Source organism: Halyomorpha halys, unplaced genomic scaffold (genome assembly GCF_000696795.3).
Source record: "Halyomorpha halys isolate HHAL.00 unplaced genomic scaffold, Hhal_1.1 Scaffold58.1, whole genome shotgun sequence".
Classification (NCBI taxonomy): Eukaryota; Metazoa; Arthropoda; class Insecta; order Hemiptera; family Pentatomidae; genus Halyomorpha; species Halyomorpha halys.
The window spans coordinates 1,933,588-1,949,628 of NW_027110919.1; the positions used below are offsets into that span (position 1 = coordinate 1,933,588).

Consider the following 16,041-nt stretch of genomic DNA (forward strand, 5'->3'; position numbering starts at 1 on the left):
ATAGTAAATTAAGGTAAGGTAAATTATAAATGATAATGTTAAATAATTGAATTGATTGTAGGATCATACATATAATGGAAACTTTTTGTAGTAGATTGTCCCTGAAGATGGCCGAATTGGCCGAAACGTTGGACGTGTAAATGAAATAAATGTTTTGAGACTATAATTTGGATAGTGTTTTTGAATTATTTAGTATCATATGCTTGTTTATTAATGAAGTCACCCCACCAAGTCTCTATAATTTGGCAGCCCAAAAATGAAATTTTACTTTCCCTCATATCATCAATCGATTCTAGTTTAGATGTCAAAGAGTTAAAACCTGAAGGAATTAAAAGTGTATAAAATAAGTCCTCATTTAGCGACACAACAGGTGGTTGCTATGCTAGTTAAAATTACGTTTTTCTTGTTAATGATTTAATAATACAGTAATAAAAATTTTATGATTAAGCCCTTATATCGCTAAGCTGCTAAACTTGGCTTAATACAGTCAATTTATTTATTATCTGTTTTTTTACGAATGACGTAGAATTACAGCAATGTTTTGTCTAACTTTAAGTTCGTAGGAACTCAGGAAATATTGGAGGTAGTGACAGCTGTCGAAGCCACTATCTTCGTGTTAGTAATGGAATTTGCTGCCATACCAGAATTGTCGTACTATCACGTTTTATTTGATAGTTGGTTGCTCTATTGTTCAGTGTCATCTGCTCTTGTGCGACAGTTACTGCATTACCCTGAACTATTTCTTGAAATCAGCAACAGCAGTTTTGACATGAAATGAACTGTTGTGTACATAATTCATTCTAACCTAGAGGGACGTTTTAATGGTATTTTAATATTATTAGGCGTTGATGACCGAAAGGTTTTACGCCTTTAAATAAGACCAAACAAACAGTATTTTGAGCCCTAGGTTATGACATACAGACAGACACAAACTGTGCTGGCGGTCTTTGGGAGCTATTGTAGTCGTCCTTCGTTGTGCTTAATGATCCATTCATAACTGAATCTGCCCTCTGCTTTATTTTTTTTTCACTTTTCTTTTTTATTTTATTTTTTTCTAAACCAGGTGTTCAACTTCAAAGTAAAGTTCCGACAAAATGACCGCAGTAACCGTAAGGCATTATTTAATGAGTTTTTTTTCATCTTCCACATTCATGATAATCTTTATTTTATTTATTTTTTAGTGAAATTTCACCCTGAATTAAAAATTGTCCACACTACTGAACCTAATAAATTTCTTATCACTACTAATGCAACCATTTACATAAGTATGAAGTCATTCAGAATATATTTGGAGTAAAGTAACAAATTCTTAAATGTTTTCAAAATTACAACCATAGCACATCAAATATAACAGTTTTATTTATTTATTTATTTTTTTTTTTTTTGTGCAATTTTAAATGTATTTTGTGTTTTGGAACAATGAAGCTATTATTTTGTATGAAGATATGCATTTGGAAATCTAGATAGAATCGTCCATTCTTATGGTTTGCATTAGAGTAGTTCTGATTAAGACAGCACTAGTAGGGGAGGGGGTTAATTTAAGGAGCATTGCCTGGAATAGCTGTTTAAAAAAAAAAGAAACAAGAATGTAACCTGTATTAAAATTTTTTTTTATTTCATTGTTGAGAAATACATATGATTTTATATATTTTTTAAATATATGCTTAATTATCTAGACTACATGTGACAGATTCCTTTAGAAAATAAATGAATATTAACATTGGGTCGCCCATAGCTCAGTGGTTAACACTGACAGTGTGTCACAGTCTCTCCAATTTGATGTCTATTGGGATGGGTTCGAATCCGGCCTGGAACGTTGACTTTTTTCATTGAGTGGCGGTCCCACAAAATGAAGAACTTTGATCCCCCCCCCCCCCAACCATGGTTAGGCAGTATAGGACTCCAATGGGAGTCTTGGCCAAAAAAAAAAAAGTTAGAATATTAACATTTAATGAGAACTTTTACATTAGAAAAATCGTAACTTTGACAAAATAGGGGGAAAAAAATATATTTTTTGTGGCAGTATTAATCTTTTTTTTTTTCTTTTTTTAATTGATAAGTATTATTAGAATCTGCCACAAACTTGGGCAATGAGTAATATTGATAATTGAACACATTTTTACCAAAAATATAAAGAGAAAAAATAAATAAATAAAATGAACATAATCAAACAATGTAAAATAAATTATATACACTATTTATAATCTCGACCTGAGGATCCCCGAGCCCATTCTATCCCCACGTATAAGGGGTAGAGCAGGGCTCTTCAAGATCCCAGCACGGCTCTCTCACCACATCACTGGTAATGAGCCAGTGAAGGCTGAATAGTATTAATGTAAAACTGTGTTGCATTATATTTATCAAATCTGTAAATTTTAACAAAATCTATTGATCTGTAATTATAAATAATAAAACATTGTCATAGCACATTATTTATCATTAATGAAATTTATTAGAAGGGTAGATAGACTGTGTTTTTACTTAATAAGTAATTAAAAGCCATTAGAAAAAATTAGTAATTTAAATTAATTAAAAACTAGATATTAATAAAAAATCCATCTGAATACTTGAGATGGACCAATAACTTTGTGATAGTTCAAAGACATTGACCCTTCGAAAGGTCACAATTGACTACCTAACTTTAGCTGACCTTCTGTTATAGGAGCACACCAACTTCACAGGCTGGGATGAAGTGCTCGGACCAGTGCTACTGTCCCTCAAGCACGAGCCCAATGATGAGCAGACCAGGGTACTCCTGAGGCTCAGGACGGGCACCCTCCAAACTGTCATACCATCCACCAACACCCCGCCCATCACTGTAGCAAAGGTAACAAAAACTATTGTAATATTAAAGTATAAAGTAGAGACTTGTATAGAATTTTTGTAATATATTATAACATTCACTCAATATAACTGAAAGACTAATCTCCCATTACTAAGCCATTAACCTGTCTATAATAATTATTATTATTATGGAATAACTAACTATTCATTATGCAGGATCTTATCTTTATCGTAGAGTATCATTATACAGAGTTTTATCCCTTCTAAACAATATGTGATGCTTTTGTGTTTCTTTTATAATACCTTTTTTTTCATCAATGAATTTAAGTACTAAATATATTGGTTAAGTATAAATAAAATAAATATAAATAAATGATCATATTTTTTTTTATCTATCCAGGCAGTCTGTGCTGACCTATCGCTGAGTAGCCTCGAGCCTGTGCTAGCTCCAAGAGCCTCAAGGCTGATAGCTGCGTATGATGAGCACTCCATAGTGAGGCATTACAAATTTGGAGTGTTACTTCAGAAGATGGGCCAGACTACCGAGGAGGAGCTCTTCTCTAACAGGGGAGCTAGTCCAGCTTTTGAAGAGTTCCTTTCTTGTCTAGGCTCCAGGATCAACCTCAAATACCATAAAGGGTCAGTAGAAGAATCATACTATTCACAGTACTCAATATTTATTTCAGCTCATTCGTTGCTTATATAATCTCATTCTGTACTTATATCATTTTAATAATATTTTTGTTAACCTGTAGTTAATTGCTTTTACTAAAATTCTATCCAGATATCGTGGAGGCTTAGACACCCAATTTGGGCAGACCGGAGACGAAGCTGTGTACCAGGTGCACAAGGGGGCTGAGATCATTTTCCATGTTTCAACTCTCCTCCCATATACCGACAATGACCCACAGCAATTACAGAGGAAAAGGCATATAGGTAATATTTAATAACTTACTTTATTATTTTTTATTATGATTTTCGCTATTTAAGATAATAATGTTATGATGAACCTAACATCATGAATCACATGAGATTCACTCACACGAAAGTGTGATCATCCTTTCTATATAAATACAGTTTTCTCATAAGCATCAAATCAGGTTTGATTAGTTGGTTATTAAAGTAAGTAAGTGGGATCAAAAACCTTTTTAATGTACTATGGAGTAATTATAGTAGGTGAATTCGTTCATGCAAGACATTATTCAGTATAAAATATTTGTCAAATATCGTTGGCCAAAGTGATAAACCACGTAACTGTCAAATCTCAACGTTTCAAAGAAAAACCAAAACTGTATAAAAAATTTAATTTTTTTCATATTTAAGTGATTTTTTTATAATAGAGTTTACTATCTAATGATTACTATTGAGTGAAACAAAATTAGTAAATAAATAATAAATAAAATAAAATATTTCACACTTTTGCTGATGATAGGTGAACTTATGGTACTTTATAAAGTGATTCTAATAATTTGTGATTGCATAAATTATTGTTGCATTTGGTGCCTTTTAGTCTTCACTTAGCTAAGATTTGTTTATAACTCATTTTTAAAAAATCCATGTAGATAAGTAAGTGAATATCAGTTTAGTTTAATTTAATTTATTTTTTGCAGGCAATGATATTGTAGCTATAGTTTTCCAAGAAAAGAACACACCTTTTAGTCCAGACATGATTGCTTCTCATTTTCTTCATGCTTTTATTATAGTTCAAGCAATCGAACCCAACACTCCTAACACAAGGTTAGTATTAAAATTCAATAAAGACAGTTAATTGTGTACTACTTATTATCATTGTATCAAATCTAATTCAAATCTATTTCTTTAGGTACAGAGTTAGCATCACAGCACGGGACGATGTTCCGATGTTTGGGCCGTCTCTTCCAAACCCACCCATCTTTATGAAGGGTCCAGATCTTCGAGAATTCCTTCTTGATAAATTAATTGCAGCTGAATCTGCCTGCTATAAGGCACACAAATTTGCCCAACTCGAAGTAAGTATCATATCCTGATCAATTCATCACGAAAAATATCTGTTTTGATATTTTTTAGTTCTATTTCAAATAATAATTTGTTTATTCTATTTAATGAAATAATTAAAAAATATTTCAGTTGAGAACAAGGTCTAGTCTCCTTGAAAGTCTAGTGACCGAATTGAAGGAAAAGTCACGGGAGTTTGTTGGCGCTGAGGAGTTTACATCAGAAACACCGAAATCTGAATCTGGACCTGGTTCAAGGTTTATAGACACCGTGAGGAAAGCTCTGATTGCCAGGGTCAGGTCACAAGAGGTCAAGAAGCACGAGCAAGATGCGCCACCACAAATAGTGAGTTAAATAACTCTAAAAAAATGAATTTATAATTATAAATCAAAACTACATGAGAGTTAGCTATGTGGTGGCTTTCAATCACTTTAACTCAGTATTTAATATGACCAATCATGTACTACCTATACAATTTTTTTTTCTTTGTTATGGCTTTCTATCTGACTGCCCACATTGCTTTCTGTATGTTAAAGTCAAACCTTTCAACTTCTTCGTCCACTTCGTCCCTGATATCAAACAGCTATCAATTTTTTCCTGATTTAGAAATAACTCCATCTCTGTTAGTTGATGCAGGAGTCCTTTCGTGTTTAATGTTGCAATTCATAAACTCTTACATATGTCTTATTTGTTGCTTTCGGAGTTCTATCTTACCTATACAGTACCTTTCAGTCTATTACCTTTCAACCTGTACAGTTTTTTTAAACAGATCCTTAAATTTCTCCGGAATATGAGCGAATTGCTCAATTTGATCTTTATCATCAACTTTCTGAGTGAAAGACTGCAATTATATGGTATTTCCGTTCTATCATTATCATCAATAATGATAAATAAGTTACTTCAACTTATTTGTGTTATTTTGACCACACCCCCCAACCATCTTCTCCTCGTATAAGTCATCCATTGTCAACTATATCACATGATTATCATCAATAATGATAATTGACTTATTCTGATTATCAAATTTAATAGCATTTTTTTAATGACTGAGAGAGTTTTTTTGTATTTTATAGATTATTTAAGTTTTATTTTAATTTTCAGAATGGCAATCCTGTATCTAGGAGTAGCACTTTTGGTAAAAAGAGTTCTCCATCTTCACCTGTTTCCAGCCCAGATATTCACACTCAGAGACTAAATAGGTAAATATATTATTTATAATATTATATTTATTCTTATGACTTACTTCATTGTCATTTAAAGTATCAATTATATGTTGTATAAATTTTTATATAATGTTTACAGTCGAGTGTCAGAGAGTGATTGCTCTTCGTTAAACAGCGTTGAACTGGAGAACAACGATTCGGACACCGGTCTCGAAAGCATGAGCTCATCAGAGAACAGTAAGCCGTGCACACTATGCCTAGACCCAGTCGCAGATCTCAGTCAAGAAGTGACCAGGCTAAAGTGTGACAAGCTTCACCTCCTCAGGCAGAATGTTGTAAGTATTTATTCTTTCGACTCCCTTCACTATTACTAACAGTTTGGCTCTTTTGTCATCTTCATTTTTCAAAAAGTATTCATATCACTATTAAAAACAATGGATGTTGCTGGGAACAATAGTAGTTTAATGTTATCAAAAGGAATTTTGACATAAATTAGTATGATAGGATATCAATTTTAGAATCAATAAACAAGAAGTAGATAAAAACTGTAACAATCTAAATTGGATATTGAAGCTCCTCAGTATTTTGAACTGAAATTATGTGAGTCAAATATCCTATCATATACAATGAAATCATTGCTTTATTTGCTTATATACTAGCTGTGCCATGCAGTTTTACCTCACGTAGTTTGATATTAATGGAATTTATGTAATAATAATAAAAAAGACTTAGCGAACCAAAAGGTTCAATACCAATACCACCAACTGTTCAAAAAATCAGTGTTGTATAGCCTCCTAAATTCTCCAGTTGACTGATCATTTTTCAGTTGGACTCTATGTAATTGTAAAAGAAAATTAATTGTAAATTGAAAAAAGAATCTATTGAATAAATTACAGGGTTTATGGGGTTGCAAAGAAAAACATTTTCTATTTAGATTAGTTAAAAAAATTGGTATTTGGGTCTATTGAATATTGCAGTTAGTGGAGAATTATTGCAGTAAGTTGAGGTGCCCAGAAGTCAGGTAGAGTTTTCATATATTGTTTTATATATTGGTTGGTATGGAATATTTGACTATCTCTTCTCTTATGATTTCATCTTCTCTTCTGATTTCATCTTCTCTTCTCTGCTCATGATTATCCCTAGTCCGAGAACAGTTTCTTGGTAATTTACTCACACATGATTGTGTGAATTTTCAATGAAAAGACTGATGAAAAATCTCAATCCAAGTGGCTCTCTATCTCTTGCCCTCTTATTGTTGAGTCGTTGTTCTGGTAGCAAGCTACTCTAGGAGCTGCTTAGTGATGCTTGTATATGCTTTATAATATGAATAGATACTTTAGTTTCTAAATGAAACAATATTTTTTGTTCTTTCCCTTTGAAGCATATGTATATACTGGTTTTCTGTACAACCCGATCTAAATAAGATAACATATAGTTATCCATGGAAAAAATGGTCTTCTTTCAAGTTGGCTCCAATATACTTAAACATTTGTTCTGTTTTATTTATAGTGAGTGCAAACTATTCCTCAAATAGAAGGTACTCTTCTAAATTTCCAATGGTTTCCAGATTGATATAAGTTTATGGTTACTGCACCATTGTTATGGGCCATGACATGAGCAAATTTTTATTTAACCACTTAGATTACTTTTTTTTTTTCAAACTTGGCCTTATTTCATGTCTACAACGTAAGAAAAACCACCATCAAAAATTTCATCTTTATAGGCTTTCTATTGTTTATATGGGTCATAGTATGATACTATAGAGCCGTCCAATATAAACAGCCTATCTAATACAACTATAATATTTCAAATCAGACTGGTTATTCCTGATTAGTGTGTTCAGCCAAACAAACTCTTTGATGTTATTTATTTTTATAGATCGATTAGTATATAAAGAAGGAGATAGTAAATATGAAGTAAATATTTAAAAAATTCTGTTAATTATTTATAATATGCCGATGTTTTGACTCACCTTCAACCTTCATCAGAACTGATATAGTTTTGGTTGAAGGAGATGTAAATAGACTCAAATTCCAGGGGCTAGATTTAACAATGTTTTGCATATATTCCTTTCTTACTAATTATGCTACATCAAAGAGAATTATTTACAGTTTAATTAAAGTTTCATTGTTCTCATTGCAACACCTCATTACCATTTTCATTTATGTAAGTAAAATGAAGAGAGCCAAACAGACATAAATAACTGATTTGTTGGCGTATCACAAAAATCCCTATATTAGTAATGGCTTTCAGTCTGGCACTATACACGAGGAAGTGGATCTCAGGTAAGAATGAGGCAAATTAACCTAATAATATTTTAAATAACTCTAAACCGCCTCTAATCACACACTCTTCGCACTCACTACAAAAAATTTGGCATATTTTTACAAGATCATGCTTTGAAATTCAACTGAGCACTTTTTAGTTTGATGCAAATGTCTTCAAGTAGTTTGATGCATTTGCAAACATTATCTTTTAAATTCATCAAACTTTTTGATGCTCATTGTTCAGTTAAGGAATGTTACCCGAGAATTGTTAAAAGAAAATAATTAAAATTGGCACTTTCTTCCTGTAAGCTTCAGGTGGCCTATGTTGATGATTTTTGTTCAATATAAAACTATATTAAACAATTTAAAAGTTATTGTTACTTTCTTCAGCAAAAAGTTCATTTGAATTTATTGAATTGATAATAATTGGTTTGATATCGTTTGTATTTGACCTTCCTTGTCTTTTTTCTCTTTGTTTTTTTTTTCATCTAAAAACCACTTTTGTTGTTCAAATTTTGTAAAATTACAGTTTATTCTTAAAACTTTAATTATTGTAATGATCTACTGTACCCATTTCATTATCTTTCTATGAGTTAGATACTACAGATCTAACAAATCAATGAAGATAAAATATGATGCTTTTGATGTTTACACAATACACATGCTCTATGATGATGGTGTGCATGAGATTATGGAAAACTTGAAGAGGAAGTTGTGATGGATGCTGGGGAGAGAACCGCAGAAGAATTCATAAGAATAGCATAGAAACTAAATAGTCAGTCTGACTGTAAAAATTAATCTCATGATGGATTAGAAAACATTATTTCATTGCATTAGATAAAGAAATAAAATGAATTATTTGTCGACTACTAACTGAGTTCACATGCAGTATAATAAAAAGTTAATTGATGTGATGAATGTGGTGAAAAAGCTCCAACTCCTATTAAATGTTGAGTGGTGATATTTTGAATATAACTGTGTATTGGATGCATTTTAAAATTGACTTTAACATAATTTTAACTGTGATAGGTAATAATCCATACTTTAAAAAGGGCATCCGATGAGAAAAATGTGGCGTGTTCCTCATTAGAAACGTTCCCAATAAACATTAATTACCTCATTAATGAGGTTTCTCTTTGACAAAAAATTATTAGTAATGGTGTCATAAATTTACTTATAAAGTCGATATCACCTGAAGTTTACTGGGGACAGTTACACAAAACTAATATTATTTGGCAGATTGAATTTTTTTTTCACTGTTTAATGTTTGGTTGATGTTATGACAAGAAAGAGCGTATAGTGTGCTTGATTATTGCAAGGTATTTGCTTGGTTGCTCTTGGCTGCTTCATTTAAGGTTAATTGAATTAAATGTTTATACTTATCCGATACTAACCTATGGAATGTCTGATTTTAGGATGATATTTATAGAACACTAATGGGTATGATTATTATAATTTATAATATATCAAGTGTTAATCATCGTATACTCACACTTAGCTTCTATGTAATTATTTTGATTATTTTTTTCCCCTCTTCATACTCTTTTAGTCTTAAAGGAAATAAATTCTTTTAAACCAGATTATATCACATTACCAGCTATTCTTTCTGTTTTTTTAAAATAGTGTAAGATCTCGAGGAGAGGCAATCCATTGCAGAACAGACGGCTAAGTAAAGATAATCTTCAATTTTCAAAGTCAAAGATTTATTTACTGCCAATCTGCAATTCCATATTGATAACTCCGTATTAGAGAATTAGCCCATGCTTAATTTTTAGAATTAAAATTCTACTCCAATTACTAAGTTACTATTTTTTATCTACTTATAATTTATTAATATCAAACCTACAACTGACATTCCATAAGATAGAACGAAATATTTCAAATGTGTGATGTCATGTTGGCATCACCGCCACATGTTATGAAAATGTTAGTGTTAAAAATGTTGTAAAGTAAGATAAATTGGCAGTGCCAATGAGGAACTATTTTTTAGCAAAAAATATATTCAATAATATTTAAATAATATAAATTTTATCCAATTTAAATCTCAAAACAATCTGTATTTCTTTATAAGTCCAGCATTTTGGCCATCTTACAAAAAGTTTTTAAAATTGATATGGTTGTAATATTTATATTTAAGATTGTCCTTGGGAATGGCCGAATTGGCTAAAACGTTGGACTTAAAAAGAAATACAGATTGTTTTGAGACTTAAATTGGATGAAATTTATTTTATTTAAACAAGAATAACCAGTCTCAAGAAAGGGAAAAGTATTATTAACAATATTCAATAATATTGTTTAATAATCAGTTTATTTTATTTTTTATTTATTTCATCTGTAATTTCAGTTTATTCTATTTAAACAATGAAAATGCAACAAGTAGGTAATGTTGAGTTTTGTGATCGCTAACAAGTTAATGAAGTTTAATATTTATTAATTTTCAATTTCTTGAATAGCAGTTAGCATTTTAATGTTTCTTGGTAACTTACATGAAATTTAGTATCAACAATGATGTATGGTCTCTTCATATTTGGCTCTTTTAATGGTTCATCAACAGTATCATCTTTCATTATCCATTTGTACATTCATTAAAAAAACTTTACGTTATCTTAGCATTTTTTTTTTAAATTGTTAAAGTCATACTTGGAAGAAATGTGTTAATATGAATATTTAAATAATTAATGTCTATATAAAGGTTCCTATTCTAACATAAACTTTAATGGGATCAAAATTCTAATGTCACTTCCACCAGTGACTTATTTTATAATTGAACAATTTTTTATATTAATTTACATTATATATATATAATATGGATTAAATCTAGAACTACAGGCTGCGTTCTTAAGGAATACCAAATTAAAGGTTTAAACGTACACATTTAGCTTTTCTTAACATTTATAAAAAACCTCTTGTTTATAAAAGCATTCCCTAGGAACTAATTCTTTCTTAGCAAGGGAAATCCTAAAGGAATATTTATAAAATTAAATTTTGTTAAAAGAAGCTAAAGGTATAAAGTCTTAACCAAGACCTTTAGTAAGGTGTTTGTTCGGAATCGTCATAAATATGGTAAATATTTTGAGGTCTTCTATCCTATTCTAATTTGAGTATCAGTCTTAGATAGGCTATTTCATCATTACAATTAATCTATAACTAGTTTATTCAGAGGTTTAAAGGAAACAGGCAATAGGAATCTAATAGCCCCTAAAAATAGATTTTTTTTTTTTATGATTGTTTTTTAATTAATATAATATTTAAATTATATTCTCTTTGTTTCAGACCTGCCAAAGAGAGATCAAGCGTCTGAGAGAAAAAGAGTTAGCCCTCCAATCGGAAATCGCAACGGCATCGAGGGAGATATTGAGGCTACGAGAGCTCCTCAAAGACTATAACACTGATGCTTCTAACATTTAAACCTTTCTCATTCCTTCACAACTAAAACTGTAATCTCGTAAATGCAGTTTTCTTAGTAATGTGTATTAACAAATAAAAAAATTTCTCTCATTGTGTAGAATGGAGGATTTACATATCCTAACATATGACATATGTTAGATTTGAAGATGCTTCTATATCTCGATTTGATTATTAGAATCTACTACTTATGTATATAAAATGGAAACCTCTGGGTTAGATTTCTGTATTTAACTAAACCTGTGGGTTTCTTCATTAGGAACGTGAGAGAGTTTAACAACACCAAAGTGGTTACACCATCTTGTTACCATGGAATCTCCAGTACAACTTATTTTTCTTTCACTTTTTGTATATAATTTGATTTTTTTTTTCTTTCGCTTACGCTGTGTATTTTTCATTTTGTCCTTTGGTTCCGCTTTGCCAAAAAAAAAGTGGATGGAATGTTAAGTTTGTAAATGTTATGTAAAGTTATATATAAATATATAATTTAAGAAATTATTATGAGTTAAATTTCGATGTATAGATAAAGAAGAGTTATATTTAAAGAAAGAAATAAAGATTATAGCGTTGTAGTTATAGCGAAAATCCTTTGAGATGACTTTCCTGTTATAAATCGTTAGAGATTCTATTCTTAAATTACAGTTGCTCTAATAGTTAGTTATACGTCTTCAACTGTTAAAGCTTTCACTAGCTGTGATTTATAAGTGAAAATTTAATTATATATATTGATTGTCAAGCATGATATGATTTTTCATAATTTTTACTTTATAAATAAGGTTTAAAAATAAAGGTTGTTTTAGCAATGGTTTAAATTTATGCCGCAGTTAAAAATGAGAATATCTATATTTTTTTTTTGTCAAAGAATTCCATATTTTATTATAAAATCTTAATAACTGCGTAACTTTTTCTTAACAAATAAACTTTCTAAACATTTAAGTAATTGATGAAACAAGCATGTAACAGCAGCTTGATGCTTTGGTTTTCAAAATAAGAAAATGGATTAATAGATAGAAAAAAAAAACATTTCATACTTCACAAATCAATAACAATTATTTTTCTCTTAAAATCTATTTAGTATAACCTATAATATATATTTAAAAAATGAAAGAAATTATATCACTGTTTCTTCTTCTATTTTATAGTATTAAAAAAACAAAAAAAAATCAGAGTATCTATTTTAGGAGGCAGATATGTATTGTAATGTTATTTATGTTGTGCACACATAGATATATAGATCGTATTTTTGTCTAGCCTGCTAGAAAAAAAAGAATTGTATAGGTTTTGCCAGAAGAAAATAAAAATAATAAACTGGTGTTATCTTAATTGTTAATGTACGTGTTTTGATTTAATTATTTATTTTATTTGTTTTTAGAGGACTCTTTATGTCCCAGTCGATGCCTGCACAAAAATGTAGTCATTCACACAAAATACCAAAGTAATTTACATTTATTCTTTAAAATATTTGTGTAAATGCCATTTATATATATTTTTTAATATTTTTCTCATACTATTTGTATTTATAATTTAACATCTTTAGTTTGTGTAACTTTAAAAACAAATTAATATGATGTATTAAATAGTATATAAATAGTTAAGAAAAAAAATATATTGTTGCAAACAATATACTGTTTTATTATTCTTATCTCCTTCCAAACACATCTTCTATAAAAAAAATAGTATTCTTTGATATAATTAAAATATTATTATACTTTTCCATGCTATATAAATCTTAAGTGACAATAAAAAAGAAGATGGTCCGGGTAGAGTCAAAGAAAAAACTCAAATAATCATAAAACTATTTGAGTCTTCCTTTTATTATCACACACGGTCAATTATGGATCTTCCAGGATTTTCAAGTGACTTCAGTAGATGTTAATAAAATTAATGAGTAAATAAAATGTTTGTTATTTAAATCTAAGTACTATTAGAATATACTGGTGATATTGAGATTTAGTCTCTAAACTACTAAAAAGCTACACAGTAGTCTACATTTTGATAATTCAGGCATCATAAGGTCAAAATCTGTTGCATTATAATATACACTTTTTGTTACAATATATAAATTCGACTTTCATGTTAATATTGAAATCATTAACCATTCTTATTAATAACGATATCAAAATTTGCCAATGATAGTCCAAAAATATTTAATTGAAGTATGGTTATTTCTTTGAAATAATATTTTAAATGAATAAATTTGATTGTTTAAAATTTCACTACCCCATATTTTACCTCCATAGTTTACTAAGTTAATAAGAGCATAAAGGAATAAAAATTAGTTCAATTAATAAAGCATGCTAATTAATTAATGATCAGAAATAAATATGAATGAATATTTATTTATAATTTAGCTACATAATAGATAAACATCTTTATTTATTTCTTAATCTGTAACTAATTGACAACTAATTAAAAGCCCCCCTTTTATTCCAAGTAAATATTATTTATTTTTCAGAATAAAATTAATTTACAACATGGTAGTTAAATCTTAATGAAACTCTTATATAATTTGATTTTTGTGATAGATCATCTTGCACAAAACAACTCACATTCATTGAAAGGTGGAATTCATTAATCACAGTCTTTTCTAATAATAATATATTTTAAACGATAGTATTTCATTGTTTTACATTTTCCTACATTCATTTCATAAATTTGTTAAGTTGATAAGAGCCTAAAAGAATGGAAAATCAATCAAAGATTCTTAATTAAGAACACTCAAATAAATATGGTTAATAAAATAAGTAAACCTTATTATAACTCCTATCAATAAAACAAAAAAATATCAATATAACAGTATAAATAAAGAAATGTTGAAAATAATAGTTCCAAATTACTTCGCTAGAGGCCAGCACTATCCAAACAGTCATTTCGGAAGTCGGAATAGAGCAGGAAAATTAAAAATAATTATTTTAATAAAATAATAATAGTTCACGTAACTGCCAACAGATAACAGCACAAATCAAGAAAGATAGAAAATTGTAGTTCCAATAACAGCCGCAAGAGGCCTGCACCATCCAGCCAGACGTTCCGAAGTTAAAATCCAGCACGAAAATTTTATTTTGTATTAGGAGAGTAGGAGTTTACAGGAGCTTTACTGGTCGACCGGTCTGTTAGGTTCGGAAAGTGAGCTCCTGTTAACTTCTATTCTCCTAGTCCAAAACAAAATTTTCCAGCTGTATTTCGACTTCGGAAATGGCTGTTTGGATGGTGCTGGCATCTAGCGGCAGTTATTAAAACTACAATTTTTCATCTTTCTAGATTTGTGCTGCTATCTTTTGGCAGTTAGTTAAACTATTATTATTTTATTAAAATAAAGGTTTATGTGCTATTATATTTAGGCTGTTAGTTAAATTATTATTTTAACATTCTTTAAATTCTAAATTTTCATTAAATTGTTTGTTTTTTGGTTTTTGTAGTTAAAATTACGTACAATTTTTCAATCATACCTATTTACACTGTTCATATTTATTTATTAATTAGTGTGCTTGATAAATAAGTGCATTTCTTTATGTTTTTATTAAATTTATAAACTTTGAGGATAAAATGTAAAGCAGTGAAATATAAAACAAATGTCATTTAAAATATGTTATTATTTGCCTCAGTCTAGAATAAAATAATGCTGCCTTTCTATGAGTTGATGTATTTTTCTAAATCTATTAGAAACTTCAAATAAAATAAGAATTTGATTCTCGTTTAACTATATGTAGTGTAATAGAATTATTTTGACAAAAATTAATACCATTTGCTTAGATTAAAAGTGTTTGGCTTTAATTTAAGAAATTTTGTTGTTGGCTTACAAAAAACGTTTTATAAGGAGGTTGGACCATAAGAACTTGTCATAAATGAAGAAATAAATAAAAATGAGCAATTACTCTTTTAGGAACCTAGTATTTGTTTTGAGCTTCACATAAATGATCTGTTTTATTAGTTTATCTCAAGCAAGGAGTAAATATCAAATTTTAAAGACAATGTAATTAGATGATCCAGGCAGCCTAGAGGGCTCCATCTTTTCCACATGTCCCAACTATCGCAGCCTGCTCTTCTTAATAGCACAGGAGATATCAGGTTTTCCATACTATTCTATTAGTTTGGCATTGCTTCTGATATTTATTTATGTATGTTCTTAATTACTAATGAGTAAGTTTTCCTCTTGTAATTGTATATTCATCTCGTTATTAAGCTTAATACCATCAACATAGTATTAAGATGGCATTAAGTATAAAGTGTTTAAGAGTATTTCTCATTAGCTCAAAAAGACCTTTGATACTAGCGAAACAAATATACCCATACTGTTTAGACCCGTGGTTGTATGAATTATGAATTATACAATTAGTATTCCAAAACTTATTCAAGAATAGGATACAAATTCCTTTTCAAAACTGAAAATATACTTTTCTTCAACCATTTCAAACATGTTTCATTCAGTAATTTGAATAGCTTTAAAT

The 16,041-nt window shown here is 29.5% G+C and overlaps 1 protein-coding gene across 2 annotated transcripts in view; it reads left to right on the forward strand.

Moving 5' to 3' along the window:
* Window positions 1-13,214, forward strand: part of RapGAP1 (Rap GTPase activating protein 1) — a gene marked incomplete at its 5' end in the record, with an annotated part of 482,599 nt that extends 469,385 nt beyond the window's left edge. The window contains 10 exon segments of one of the 2 annotated variants that reach the window (XM_067049017.1): window positions 2,663-2,827; window positions 3,185-3,423; window positions 3,569-3,720; window positions 4,395-4,521; window positions 4,607-4,772; window positions 4,891-5,103; window positions 5,860-5,957; window positions 6,061-6,256; window positions 8,175-8,206; window positions 11,462-13,214. In XM_067049017.1, the coding sequence (XP_066905118.1) occupies window positions 2,663-2,827; window positions 3,185-3,423; window positions 3,569-3,720; window positions 4,395-4,521; window positions 4,607-4,772; window positions 4,891-5,103; window positions 5,860-5,957; window positions 6,061-6,256; window positions 8,175-8,206; window positions 11,462-11,489 (1,416 nt within the window). 2 annotated transcript variants of the gene reach the window in all.
* Between the last annotated feature and the right edge of the window lie 2,827 nt (window positions 13,215-16,041).